This window comes from Physeter macrocephalus, chromosome 14, assembly GCF_002837175.3.
Source record: "Physeter macrocephalus isolate SW-GA chromosome 14, ASM283717v5, whole genome shotgun sequence".
Classification (NCBI taxonomy): domain Eukaryota; kingdom Metazoa; phylum Chordata; class Mammalia; order Artiodactyla; family Physeteridae; genus Physeter; species Physeter macrocephalus.
In genome coordinates, this window is record NC_041227.1 from 102,757,927 (window position 1) to 102,773,582 (window position 15,656).

A 15,656-nucleotide genomic window follows, 5' to 3' on the forward strand; every position below is an offset into this window, starting at 1 on the left:
CCCCGGACGCGCAGGCTCAGCAGCCATGGCTCACGGGCCCAGCCGCTCCGCGGCATGTGGGATCCCCCCAGACCAGGGCACGAACCCGCGTCCCCTGCGTCGGCAGGCGGACTCTCAACCACTGCACCACCAGAGAAGCCCAGAAGTTACTTTTTCCCTTTGTAATTAACAAGAGTTTTGTCGACAGGTGCTCAACTATGTAAAGAATTCTATTTGTCATTAAACTTTTAATTTACTCATTTATTAATTTATATGATTATAGACCCATGATTTCACATTTTATTCAATGGGTTATATAATCATTACTATCATTATTTATTTCAATGCTCAAAATATCCCATCTTTGATCAGCTGGGACCTATTCAAGCTGCCTCCTTTGTACTTCTGACATGGCCTCAACTTTCACTGATCACTACTTTGCTTGCTGGCAAAATAAGATGTTTCAGGCTCATCATGTACTTTCCCAGCCCTATTTCTCCAAAGAGCCCTGGGTCTTTTATGTGGCAGATGGTTGTTCCAAGTCAAGATCTGGGCACAAAGTATATTCATTGCTATTATAGTGTCATTGCTCCCAGTCCATCTCATAGTTAGGTTACATATTTACATACATACAAATAAATATTATATACACACACACACACACACACACACACACACACAGTACCATCTATTTTTATTACCATATCTATCTATCCATCTATCTAACTATAGTAAAAACTGTATACCAGACTTCCCTGGTGGTGTAGTGGTTAAGAATCCGCCTGCCAATGCAGGGGACACGGGTTCGATCCCTGGTCCGGGAAGATCTCACATGCCGCGGAGCAACTAAGCCCATGAGCCACAACTACTAAGCCTGTGCTCTAGAGCCCATGAGCCACAACTACTGAGCCTGCGTGCCACAACTACTGAAGCCCACGCACCCACAGCCTGTGCTCTGCAACAAGAGAAGCCACCGCATGAGAAGCCCGTGCAACACAATGAAGAGTAGCTCCCACTCGCCACAACTAGAGAAAGTCCGTGTGCAGCAACGAAGACCCAACGCAGCCAAAAATAAATAAATAAATAAATTAATTAATTAATTAAAAAACCCGTAATACCTGAAATTCCAATCAACACCACAGGGCTCATTCTTGTGTTCTCCCTTTCAGTATTTCTAACTCCCTTCACCATTTGCCTTAATATATTCAATTATGTGATCAATTCCTCTGTATATAAGGAATCTCCCATCACCACCACTCTTACCCCTTTCCCTACAAAGATGGCCTCCCTCCCTACACTCAGATTCTGACACTCGATACCAAATAACTCCCATGTGAGTACCTTCCCCAATCCTGCTCAAGCCCTGACATTCCACACCAAACTACCCTTCCTCAGGGATGCCATCCTCAACCTATTTGGCTTTCACACTCCACAAAGAGCCACCCCTCTGCAAGAAAACCAGTGTCACTCAACTTAGGCACTAATACCCCATGCTGGACAGCTGTCCTACAGACTCCCCTCCTGCCCCACATGAGCTTCAATATCTTGCTCTCAGCTACTGCAGCTCCCCTTGCACAAGTGACAATTATGAAAAGGGTCACTGTAATTGATGTCATCATAATCACAGAGTTTAAATCAAACTGTCTTTAATAGTAAATATTTAATATTGTCATCAAATACGGTTATATTTCTCTATCCATCTCTCAAGCTCTTACTGCTTACCTGCGAGCTACATTTTTGAAATAACCTGCACAAAGACATCTTCGCAGTACTTCATGTTTAGGGCCTTCAAAAGTCTCTCTTGGGAAGTCACTTTGCTATAGAAAGAATACATGTACAGTGGTAAATCTCACAGAAGAATTTGAAATAATCTTTCAGTTTGAAAAATCCACATTTCTAAAGACTTCTGTTTCTGGCCAATATGGAGTAAGAGGGACCAGATTTACCCTTCTGCTTGAACCAACCAAAAAATGGACAAAGCATATGAAATAATGATCTCCAAAACACTATATATCAAGCATTAAAGGACAGTGACCTCTGAGAAATAAATGAAGTAGGGAAAATAAATGAAGTAAGTCCAACAACTGCCTCAGCTTACAGTCAACCTTGAGAAAGATTCTGGACGAAGGTGCAAGAAAAGAAAAACCCAAGTGGAACCTGGAGAACTCCCAGAGTTAAAGAGACAGAGCTGAGAATCCAGGAAGACCAGGATGGCTAGAGTTCCCAGGCCAGAGTTCAGGAGAGAAGAGATCTGCATAGAGAACTCCAGAGATATGCAGAAGGGCCTCAAGAGTTCAGCTGAGTACTGGTAAGCATATGAATGTGAGGAAGTTACCCAAGGCCAGGAAAAGAGCCTCCCAAAGGGATAAGGGATAACAGAGCTGTGTGCTCACACAGGGTCAGGAACGGTGCCTGTTCCTACAAACCATTCTTCAACACCTTATAATATACATGGTTTGGGATAGAGTACTCAGAATGCCTTGCCAAAATGCTACTCAAGGAAAAGAACATTATAGCAATCACCTGTTTAAGCTTCCTGATCAGTTCTCTAAGTTGAGCTTCAACACGAAATGCAGAAAATAAGCACCTCCAATGAATCCAATGTTTCTGGCACCACGAAGCTGGAGCTCCACTGCAAAACAAAAATATTGGTGTCTCAAAAATATCTTCTATGAATGAAAGACAGTCTAACATTCTCATTTCTATTACACAACTAGAAACCCATAGGCAACTGTCAGCTCTTTTATGAGACCTGTCCAATTAATGAAAAAGCACTTTAAGGAATTTGAACAAACAAATTAATGCAGGTGCCTCTAAGTGAATTAAAACATGATTTGTAAATGGGTTTCTTTTTATTCATATATGCTTTAACAAGTTAATGCAGGTGCCTCTAAGTGAATTAAAACATGATTTGTAAATGGGTTCCTTTTTATTCATATACGCTTTAACAAATATCCAATCATTTTCTCAACTAAGCTACTTATACAGAGCCAAAATTCTATAAGGTCATTTTTCAGGAAAGGTTTAGGGAGAGAAGAAAGAAGAGAACTAATGTTACACAATAAATGACTACTAAGTCATAGTCACCTGACAGAGAAATCTCACTAATGTTCCCAAAAACACCCTGAGGTCAGTATCATTCCCACTGAACCTTACTGTCTAAAATCATATACTATACTGAAGATATATTTCAAACTAACACTTTCCAGTACAAAGAACTATCTCACATACCTTGATTTGCACTGTTCAAAGATGACAGCTAAAGTCACAAAGTCATTAAATCCTCCAGCAGACTATACTGAAGATATATTTCAAACTAACACTTTCCAGTACGAAGAACTATCTCACATACCTTGATTTGCACTGTTCAAAGATGACAGCTAAAGTTGCAAAGTCATTAAATCCTCCAGCTTTAGCTGCCAATTCTCGATGTCTCTGTTCTGCTTCCTTCTGGTACTCTGGATCAACTAAAACGACAATTGGAAAGGCAGTTTAGTTCTACTTTACATCAAGGGCCTATATTCACTTTGTTTATTCAAGCTCATTAAAATCTGCCTCGCCCCCTGACGTGGAATAAGGGAGAAGTACATTAACTCTTCTGGGGGGTCTCTAATTACTCCCACAATTCCTTTTCTTCTTTAATCACACTTTGGAGATTTTACCAGAATAGCAACATTACTCCTCCCAAATAGTATTTAGAATTTACTATTGGTTTTTACCATAAGAGTAACCATGCTCACGGTAAAAAAAACGTAAAAGTTCAATGTTCCCCACTTTGTTACATTACCCATAAACCAATCCTCAAGGCTAACTACTGTTAATTATTTAGTGTGTGTCTTTCAAGATATTTTCTATATATATATATACAAGCATTGTGTATAATGGTTTATTTTTACATAAGTGGGATATATATACCTTCTGAAATTTCCTTTATTAGTAACAGCTTAATGTAAGTACATATAGAATTATTCATTCTCAAACATACCTACATTGTATTTCTCAGGGGTATAAGGAACATAACACAATTTAACCAGTCCCTATTTATCCAATTCCTAATTATGGACAATTAGGACCATCATATATGCAGAACTGAACTACTACAAACCTTTCTTTTTTAACTTTATATTGAAGTATATCACGCATACAGAAAACTACACAGGTCATAAGTGTACAGGTCAATGAGTGGTCACAAATATAACATACCAATGTACCCAACACCCAGATCAACAAGCAGAATATTACCAGCATCCCAGAGCCCTTTTTTTTGCTCTCCTTCCGATAACTACCCATTCCCATCCACAAGGATAACCCATATCCTGACTTCCAACCCCAAAGAACTGTTTTGCCTGTTTCTAAACTTAACCCCCCCTTTTTTTCAAAAGGTCCTAGGGCTTCTTCCCTCATTGTAGGGCATCAACCCCCCACCCTACTCGTTCAGTATGCCCATCGCAGCTAGATTTGGCAGAGGCACCATGCTGCCCAATTCCAGGCAGCAGCACTTAGACAGACTACAATGTGAATGTGCAAAGCATCAGTTCCTGATATTAGGAAGAAAGCAATCTGATTAAATGAAACACTCACGAAGATATAAAGTCTTCTATCCCAGGCTTTAAGTGGCTTCCACCTATGTGACCTGGGTAACAACTGAAGGAAGCAGCTAGAGACAAAAGGAGAGCAAATATGATTTATCACAGGCCATACAAATGGCCCTGCCAAGGTGAAGATATAATGCCTATCTCTTGAACCAGTCATGGATATTGATTTTTAAGCCAAAACATCTAATTTCATGCACCCAAACACCATTGCCCAGAAGGTACTACGCCAAAAGTAGAACTGCACTAGACTCAAGCATCAACCCTGTCTTGGCTCCAACACTAAGAGACACGCCTACCTATCAGCCAGGGGCTCCTGCATCCTTGAATTGTGGTATCCCTGCTATACAAATGTAAAGTCCCAGCCTCCTCCGACATCTGGGATATGAAGCCTCAGAGAAGCTTCCTATTATGGTTCAGTTCTTCTCTTCTCTGCCTCCAGCTGACCCTAGAAATGTTCAATTCAGCTGTAATACCTACTACAACAATTTACACAAATGGCTTACCATCTCTTATTAAAATGTCATAATAACTACAATAAATTTTAGTGGATTACAATTCTAAACTCAGTTTACATTTTGTAAAGATTAACTCTGCATGGTTAGTGTTGGATCTCTGTTGTTTAAAGAGTGGCTACCTGCTCACACTTTAAAAAATGTAGAGAGCACACTGCTTTTCTGGCTGTCCTTCCCACATTGCTACTACCTTCTGTCTCTCTCTCTCTCCCCCTGTTATTCTCAAAGTCAAGAGAAAATACAGAACATATAGAACATATTTTTGTTCCTTTTCCCTAACTCTTCCCTCAAAAATAACCTAATTAATTAAAATTAAAACTGGCAGAAGTCCCATAGTAAATTCAGGATTTCTACAGGAAAGTAAAAAACCACATCACACACAGTTCCTACAATCTCAGCAAGTTTATACTCTGACTAAACAGTAGTTTGACTATCCATCTTTAATTACTTTCCCAGCAGACCTGTCATTTTCTTTAATTTATTATCTTTCCCCAGATTGAAATTCTATTACCAGTTTTAACTCATGCAAATAATGCTACTGAGGCAAAAACTAAATAAGAAGCTGAAGCAGCAACACAAGGCTGTATCAGCTGAACTTCTCTCTTTGGGAAGATAAGTTAATACTTTTCTATATAACAACCAATCAGAAAATAAAACTATTACACAGAAAGGGTTTTAATAACAACAATCCTCAGAGCTGAAGTGGGGAGTAAGGCTGTAAGTGACACATACACATAAAGTACGACTTATTTCTAAAAATATCGCAGTTAAAATAATTAAAAACTTTAAAACCAACACAATGTTACTTTAAATTTGTTCCATTTTAAGGCAATGCTGTTTACTACCTTAAAAACATTTAAGAGCCCTCACTCCAGTGTCTGACTTCTAAAGCAATATCTATACTAGCAGACATTGTATACACAGTTTACTACAGCAAAAGAGCTATTACTAAAAATGTTGACAGTACCATCATTTTGATGTTTAAAATCTTTATTCAATGTTAGATCTGAAAATACTAGCCAGTTTACCAATAAGTATATAATAAACTAAATTAGGTGATCTACAATGACTAAGACACAAGCCAGAAAGAACTGCTTAACCTATAAAGACTATAAATGCACTTAAAAGCAGTCGGACAACGAATACATATTTTAGGGTGTAACAAGATCTCAGCAAGTCACATGCTCAAAAACTGAAGCTGCATTTTGTAACAGTTGAAGCCTTGATGATCCAGGTTTAAAAATTAAGCCTAGGGGCTTCCCTGGTGGCGCAGTGGTTAACAATCTGCCTGCCAATGCAGGGGACACGGGTTCGAGCCCTGGTCCGGGAAGATCCCACATGCCGCAGAGTAACTAAGCCCGTGCGCCACAACTACTGAGCCTGTTCTCTAGGGCCCGCGAGCCACAACTACTGAGCCCATGTGCCACAACTACTGAAGTCTGTACGCCTAGAGCCTGTGCTCTACAACAAGAGAAGCCACCGCAATGAGACGCCTGCACACCGCAACGAAGAGTAGCCCCCGCTCGCCGCAGCTAGAGAAAGCTGTGCACAGGAACAAAGAACCAAAGCAGTCAAAAATAAATTAAAAAAAAAAATTAAGCCTAGGTCATATATGTACATATAGCAAGAGTGTCTCTTTAAGTATGAATAAGAAACTGGTAGCAATTGTTGCCTCAAGGAATCAGACCTGGATGATGCCAAGGAATGCTCTTGCCAAGGTGCCTAACTTTATTTGGATCAGACTATGGAGCAATTTATGCCCCAGGGCACTGTCAAAAACAACAGATCAATCAGCTACCAATCCGCGGAGAATGACAGCTTGGTGTAATACCAAGAGAGGCAGACCAGCAACAAATTGAAGTAGAGCAGCCAAACTATTTTTATTGAAGTATGGTTGACTTACAATATTATAATAGTTTCAGGTGTACAACACAGTGATTCAATATTTTTATAGATTATACTCCATTTAAAGTTATTACAGGGACTTCCCTGGTGGCTCAGTGGTTGGGAATCCACCTGACAGTGCAGGGGACGCAGGTTCAAGCTCTGGTCCTGGAGGATCCCACATGCCACGGAGCAACTGGGCCCGTGTGCCACAGCTGCTGAGCCTGCACTCTGGAGCCTGCAAGCCACAACTACTGAAGCATGTGTGCCTGGAGGCCGTGCTCTGCAACAGGAGAGGCCGCCGTGGTGAGAGGCCCGTGCACCAAACGAAGAGTAGCCCCCGCTTGCTGCAGCTGGGGAGGGCCTGCGCACAGCAGCGAAGACCCAACACAGCCAAAAATAAATAAATAAATTTATTTTTTTTTAAACAAAGTTATTATAAAATAATGGCTATATTTCCCTGTGCTGTAAAATATATCCTTGTTGCTCATTTATTTTATACATAGTAGTTTGCATCTGTTAATCCCACACCACGATCTTATCCATCCCCCATTTCCTCTTCCCACTGGTAACCACTAGTTTGTTTTCTATATCTGTGAGTCTGTTTCTGTTTTGTTATGTAAATTCATTTATTTTTTAGGTTCTACATATATGTGATAACAGTATTTGTCTTTCTCTGTCTGACTTATTTCATCCACATTGTTGCAAATGGCAGAATTTCATTCTTTTTTTATGGCTAAGATATATCTCATTGTGTGTGTATGTGTGTATATATATATATGTATAAAACTATATACCGTATCTTCTTTAACCATTCATCTGTTGATGAACACTTAGGCTGCTTCCATATCTTGGCTATTGTAAATAATACTGCTACAATGCTATAACTGGGATACATGTTATCTTTTCAAATTAGTGTTTTCATTTTCTTCAAATGTATACCCAGAAGTGGAATTGCTAGATGATAAGGTAGTTCTATCTTTAGTTTTTTTGAGGAAACTCCATTCTGTTTTCCATACTGCATGTACCAATTTACATTCCCACCAACAGTATACTAGGGTTCCCTTTCCTCCACATCCTCGCCACATTTATTATTTGTAGACTTTTTGATGATAAGCCATTCTGACAGGTGTTAAGGTGATATCTCATTGAGGTGCTGATTTGCATTTCTCTGATAATTAGCAATGTTGAGCATTTTTTCATGTACCTGTTGGGCCATCTGTATATCTTCTTTGGAATAATGTCTATTCAGGTCTTCTGCACCCCCTTTTTTTGCTGCAGGGCTTGTGGGATATTGTAGTTCCCCGACCAGGGACTGAACCCAAGCCCTCGAGAGTAAAAGCGCAGAGTCTTAACCACTGGACCATCAGGGAATTCCCGGCCCATTTTTCAATCAGGCTGTTTGTTTTTTTGATATTTAGTTGCAAACACTATTTATATATTTTGGATATTAACCCCTTCTCAGTCATATCATTTGCAAATATTTTCTCCCATTCAGTAGGTTGTCTTTTCGTTTTGTCAATCATTTCCTTTGCTGTGTAAAAGCCTTTAAGTTTAATTAGGTCCCACTTGTTTATTTTTGCTTTGTTTCTTTTGCCTTAGGAGACAGATCCAAAAAAATATTGCTATGATTTATGTCAAAGAATGTTCTGCCTATGTTCTATTCTATGAGTTTTATGGTTTCAGGTCTTCCATTCAGGTCTTTAATCCATTTTGGGTTTATTTTTATACATGGAGTGAGAAAACATTCTAATTTCATTCTTTTATCCATTCTTTTTCATACATTCTACATGTATATACCTGTCTAGTTTTCCCAGCACCATTTATTGGAGACTGTCTTTTCTCTATTGTATATTCTTGACTCCTTTGTCGTAGATTAATGGACCATAAGTGCATGGGTTTATTTTTGGGCTCTCTATTCTGTTCTGTTGATCTATATGTCTGTTTCTGAGCCAGTATCATGCTGTTTTGATTACTGTAGCTTTGTAGTACAGTCTGAAGTCAAGGAGTATGACACCTCCAGCTTTGTTCTTTTTTCTCAAGATTGCTTTGGCAATTCAGGGTCTTTTGTGGTTCCATACGAATTTTAGGATTATTTGTCCTAGTTCTGTGAAAAATGTCACAGGTATTTTGAAAGGGATTGCATTAAATCCATAGATTGCTTTGAGTAGTGTGGACATTTTAACAATATTAAGTCTTCCAACCCAAGAACATGAGATACCATTCCATTTCTTTGTACCATCTTCAATTTCATTCATCAATGATTTATAGTCTTCACAGTATAGGTCTTTCACTTCTTTGGTTAAGTTTATTTTATTTCTTTTTCTTATCTGACTGCTGCGGCTCAGACTTCCAATACTACGTTGAACAGATGTGGCTAGAGTGCACATCCTTGTTTTGTTCCTGTTTTAGAGGAAAGGTTTTAGCTGTTCACCACTGAATATGATGTTACCTATGGGTTTGTAATAAATGAAACCAGCCAAACATTTAACAGAAATATCAGAGAAACCTGCAAAAACCATAGTTTGTCCTGATGCTCTGAAAGACTGTGCAGATGCCCAAGAAGCAAAAGGAGAGGGAACATCTGAGTCAAGGAAGGGAACATCTGAGTCTCTGGTCTTTGGCTGAACACAGGACAAACTCATAAATTCCCTGAACTGTGAAAATAGTCTTCAAGCCACACAACATAAATCCAACAGTAAAGGGTGCAAACACCAGTGGCTTAAGGGGGTTAGCAACAACCTCCAACCAATCAGTGGCTGACTGCTGAAGTGGAAATGTACAATAAACAAAATGAAAACTTCACTAAGTGGGGCTCGACAGTAGATTTGGACTCACAGGAGAAAGAATCAGCAAAATATAGATCGAGAGAAATCAGGCAATCCAAAGAGTCTCAGAGAAATATGGGACATCATTAAGCACACCAACATATGCATAACGGGAGTGCCAGAAGAAGAGGAGAGAGAAAGGGGCAGAAAAAATTTTGAGAAAATAATGGCTGAGAAATTGCAAAATTTGATGGAAAACATTTATCTACACATTCAAGAAGCTTAATGAACTCCAAGTAGGATAAAAGCAAAGTGATACACAGACATATAATAGCCAAAATACTGAAGGGAGCAAGAGAAAATTTACTTGCTGTGCACAAAAGAACTTCAATAAAATTAACAGTCGACTTTTCAATAGAAATGATGGAGGCCAAAAGACTGTGGGATGATATAATGCTGAAAGAAAACCACCATTAACTAAGAATCCTATATCCAGCAAAACTATCTTTCAAAATGAAGGCAAAATAAAGGCATTCCTGGATAACAAAACCTGAAAGAATTCATTGCTAGCATACCTGCCTTACAATTAATAATAAAAGAAGTTATTCAGGCTGGAAGGAAGTAACACAAGATGGTAATCTGAATGACACTAAAAAAAAGCACTGGTAAAAGTTAAAATGTAGGTAAATTTTTTAAAAGAGTATAATGATTATTTCTTCTATTCCCTTATGCATTTAAAAGAAATTGCATGAAACATTATCTATAAAATTGTATTGTTGGGCCTATAACATACAAATGTAATATATTTGACAATAGCAACACATGCATTACCTATTTTTTTTAAAAAGGGCCTAGGTCAGTATCTAAGGAAAATAAACTTAATCTTAAATCTGACAAGACAATAGACAAGACCATTGCTTTACAGTTATGTTTTCATTGCGTGGAATTTAGAAACACTGATAAATCTATGCGTTACCTGAGGGCTTTCAGGGTATTTCATGCTTCATATCCATTAACATCACTGACACCATGTGCTTCACAAAGGCAAGACTTACTCAAAAATTTCCCATCAAATCAAAGCACAGAATACAAGACATATTCCTATTGGCTATTATCTCAATATTCTAAAGAATTAGACTGACCTATGTCCATAGATATCTAAGGCCAAGTATTAGGCTAGCAAAGGAAAGTCTCCCTTTTCCTGGAATTGCTAAAGTGTAGATCCCAAATAAAGGCCTTCAAGATACCAAAAACCACCTCAAGGAATTAATAAAAAAAAAAGAACACATAATCAAAACTTAAGACCTGAACAACCTGAAAGGCTAAAATACTGAGTCAACAGCCCACCCACAGATAGAGGGTTCTAAATAAGAATTTAAAAACTAACACCTGGACTTTTACTTCTAGCTATGGAAAAGACTTAATTTTTCTTTTCTTCTCTTAACTTCTTTCAAAGACATATGAAGGTTTAAGGGAAAAATTACAATACTGTATTGTGGGGTTTATAATGTATGTAAATATAATATATATGACAACAATAGAGCAAGGATACGTTAAGAAATGGCAAAAAGCCAGCAAAGGTTTCAATACAATCTCTATCAAAATTCTTAGCAGGGTGCTTCCCTGGTGGCACAGTGGTTGAGGGTCCGCCTGCCGATGCAGGGGACACGGGTTCATGCCCCGGTCCGGGAGGATCCCACATGCTGCAGAGCGGCTGGGCCCGTGAGCCATGGCCACTGAGCCTGCGCGTCCGGAGCCTGTGCTCCGCAACGGGAGAGGCCACAGCATTGAGAGGCCCGCGTACCAAAAAAAAAAAAAAAAAAAAAAAATTCTTAGCAGGCTTATTTTTAAGAAACTAATATGCTGATTTTAAAATTTATATGGAAATACAAAGAATATAGAATAATCAAAACAATACTGAAAAAATAAATATTCTGCTTCTTTTTCTAGCTGATTTCAAAATTTATCATAAGCTATGTAATCAATACAAAGTTGGCACTGACATAAGGATAGACAAATAGATCTATGGAATAAAATAGAGTCTAGAAATAGACTATTACACATATACTTTCCGCAGATTTCTTTTTTAATAAGGTTTTTTTTTTAACTTCTTTTTTTTTGGCTGCGCCACGCTGCGCAGCATGTGGGATCTTAGTTCCCCAACCAGGGATAGAACCCGTGCCCCCTGCAGTGGAAGTATGGAGTCTAAACCACTGGACCACCAGGGAACTCCCCCTACTTTCCACAGATTTTTAACAAAGGTGCCAAAGCAATTCAATGGGGGAAAGTAAATCTTTTCAGCAAATGTGCTGGAACAAGTGGATATTCACAGGAAAAAAAGTAATCTAGACCCCTACCTCACACCATATACAAAGCTTAATTTCAGATGGATTACTGTCCTAAACTTAATGGCTAGAAACTGTAAAGCTTCTAGATCGAAGTATCAATAGAGATACAAGAGAGAAGCATATTTTTACTATCTTGGGGAAGGAAAACATTTCTTACCACACAGAAAGCAATAACCACACACACAAAAAAACTGATATACTAAGACTTCTTCAAAATTCAAAACCTCTCTCATCAAAAGACACTGTGAAAAAAGCAAACAGAAAAGCCACAGGCTGGGAAGAAAATACGCACAACTCATACCTAACAAATAACTTGTACCTAGGATAAAGAACTACTAGATTCAATATATATATATATATATATATATATTTTAATTTAAAACATGGGCAAAAGACTGTAATAGATACTTCACAAAGACAGATAAATAATCAATACTCACACGAAAAAGTGCTCAAAATTATTAGTCATCAGGAAAATGCAAATTAAAACCACGAAGAGGTATCACTAATATATAACAGAATATATAAAATGAAAGTGATTGGCAACACCAAATGTTGAGGAGGACACGTAGTGCAAGCTGCACTCTCAAACACTGCTGATGTGATTTTTAAATGGTAGAGCCACTGTGGGAAAAGATTTGGCAATTTCTTAGAGTTAAACTCAATAATGCGGCTATTTTTCTCCTAGGTATTTACCTCAGAAAAATAAAAATATATATCTACAAAAGACTTGCGCAAGAATTTTCAAAATAGCTGTATTCATAAATGGCGCCAAACAAGAAACAATTCAAAAGTCCACCAATAGGATAATGGATAAACTAACTGTAGTATACAACAGGATACTACTCAACAATAAAAAGAACAAAGCACTGATACATACAAGAACATGGATGAATCTCACATACAATATGTTGACCAAAAGAAGCCAAACACAAAAAAGCACGTACTGTATAATTCTACTTATGTGAAGTTTCAGAAGGGGCAAAACTAACCTGAAAAAAGTCAGAAAAGTGGCTTGCTTTGGGGAGGTAGGATGGAATCTGAGAAGGGGCACTGAGAGAATTTTCTGGAGTGATAAAACTGTTCTATATCTTGACAGGAGTGTAGGGTACATTGGTAAATGTATTTCACAAAATTCACTGAACTATACACTTAGGATTTATACTTTTCACTACATGTAAATTTTGCCTCAAAAAAAAAAAACAACTATAAGCAAATACTGAACTCTACTTATACAGGACTGCCTTTCACAGTGGTATAGCTTAGCAATTCTGAAACTACTTTTGTATACTCTAGGGACAATGGACAATTTGAATATGGACTCTGGACTAGATAACAGCATTGTATCAGTTAACTTTCCTAATTTTGACAAATGTACTATGGTTAAGTAAGAGATTGCCCATGTTCTTGGTAAACATACATGTAAATGTTTTGTTGTAAGGGAGCACAATGTTTCCGATTTACTCTCAAATGATTCAGAAAAAGAAATAAAATGCATATTTATAAATACATATATGTAGGGACTTCCCTGGTGGTGCAGTGGTTAAGAGTCTGCCTGCCAGTGAGGAGGATGTGGGTTCAATCCCTGGTCCAGGAAGATCCCACATGCCTCGGAGCAGCTAGGCCCATGCGCCACAACTACTGAGCCTGCACTCTAGAGCCCACGGGCCACAACTACTGAAGCCCGTGCGCTCTAGGGTGCATGTGCCACAACTACTGAGTCTGCGTGCTGCAACTACTGTAGCCCACACACCAAAGCCCGTGCTCCGCAACAAGAGGAGCCACAGCAATGAGAAGCCCACGCACCTCAACAAAGAGTAGCCCCTGCTCGCCACAACTAGAGAAAGCCCACACACAGCAATGCAGCCAAAAAAATAAAAATAAATAAATACGTGTATGTATACATGCACAGAGAGAATAATAAAGCAAATGCAGGAGAATGTTAAAAACTGCTGAAACTAGATAAAAGTTTAAAAAAAATTCTTTTACTACTCTTTCAACATTTCTGTAAGTTTGAAATTGTATTACAATAAAATGTTATACCCCACCTCCACACACACACAAAAATGTAACACCAGACTAGTTTCATCTATTTCAATATTCCACAAGGAAAAACGTTTCCTTTTTTCTGGCATTACAAGACTGTTAGAGTTGGATCACCTTAATCCAGCTCCCTGGTTTTACAAATGAAGTCCAGAAAAACTAGGCCAACAGATAATTATGTAGCAGTGAGTCAGGTTAGAATCCTGATCTCTTGACCCTCATTTCAATACTCTGTAATAGTTTTTAAAAAGAGTATTTTTAGCTTTGATACTACCTAATGAAAGCCAGCCAACCTTATTTACTGCATATAGTATTATACTAGAAAAAAAAAACACCCTGCAATTAGGGTACTACTAGAATCAAAATTCTGACACTTAAAAACTACACTGCAATCTATTTGGGATAGTAGCACACTAATTAAACTACAGAGTATTTTTATAGAAAAACATATCCTCCATTATAACCATCACAATAATAAACCAATCTGGACCTAACACTCACAGTCATAAAGCGATTTGGCCAGTGAGATAGCACACTGTTGTTAGTCTTGGTTGCAGCTAAGATATACTATCTACTCAGAAGCTCTCTGGAAAAAAAAAATTGTGACCACCCCCCTGACCCCCACACTAGAAGAAAGCAAAGCTCACGTGTGATGAACCAAGCTGTATCTTGTATTGACATACTAAGAAAGGAAAGAAGCAGAAGGCTAAAGACATGGAAACTTCAAAACAATTCTCTAAGTGTGCAAGGGCTGACCTACCATTTTTTTTTTATTGTAGAAAAAAAAATGTTAATATATTACTAATGTATTATAACAGGGCAAAGGTTCTCCATACTATCTTCCTTTACCAGTGAAAGGAAATTAACTTTCAGCCAGGAACGTTATATACTCCCTATTTCAAAAAACTAAGTTAAAGAATAACAAAATGAAAAAAATTGTTTATCTTCAGTTTCATGTTCCGTAGGGCTAGTTATATGGTAATCAAAAAAATGTTCAGTGAATTACTGGAGATCTAAATAAACAGATATTCCTTGTACATGGATAGGAAGACAATACTGTCAAGATGTCACTTCTTTCCCATTCGATCTATAGATTCAGTATCTCAATTAGTGGCTTCCCTGGTGGCACAGTGGTTAAGAATCCGCCTGCCAATGCAGGGGACACAGGTTCGAGCCCTGGTCCAGGAAGATCCCACATGCCGCAGAACAACTAAGCCTGTGCGCCACAACTCTGAGTCTGCGCTCTAGAGCCCGCGAGCCACAACTACTGAGCCCTCGTGCCCAAACTACTGAAGCCTGCATGCCTAGAGACCGTGCTCCACAACGAGAAGCCACCACAATGAGAAGCCCACGCACCGCAACAAGGAGTAGCCCCCGCTCATCACAACTAGAGAAAGCCCGTGCATAGCAACGAAGACCCAACGCAGCCAAAAATAAATAATAATAAATAAATAAATAAATATATATATATATATATATATATATATATATATATTTTTTTTTTTTTTTTTTTTTTTTTTTTTGGGG

At 38.3% G+C, this 15,656-nt stretch overlaps 1 protein-coding gene across 2 annotated transcripts in view; it reads right to left on the reverse strand.

The window, feature by feature from the left end:
- DHX40 (DEAH-box helicase 40) overlaps positions 1-15,656 on the reverse strand; it is a 52,078-nt gene that overhangs the window by 10,497 nt on the left and 25,925 nt on the right. For both annotated transcript variants that reach the window (XM_024127704.1, XM_024127703.1), the window contains exons 13-15: positions 3,332-3,446; positions 2,503-2,611; positions 1,702-1,796 (exon numbers count right to left, since the gene is read on the reverse strand). In XM_024127704.1, coding sequence (XP_023983472.1) covers positions 1,702-1,796; positions 2,503-2,611; positions 3,332-3,446 — 319 coding nt within the window. The remainder of the gene's footprint in view (positions 1-1,701; positions 1,797-2,502; positions 2,612-3,331; positions 3,447-15,656) is intronic.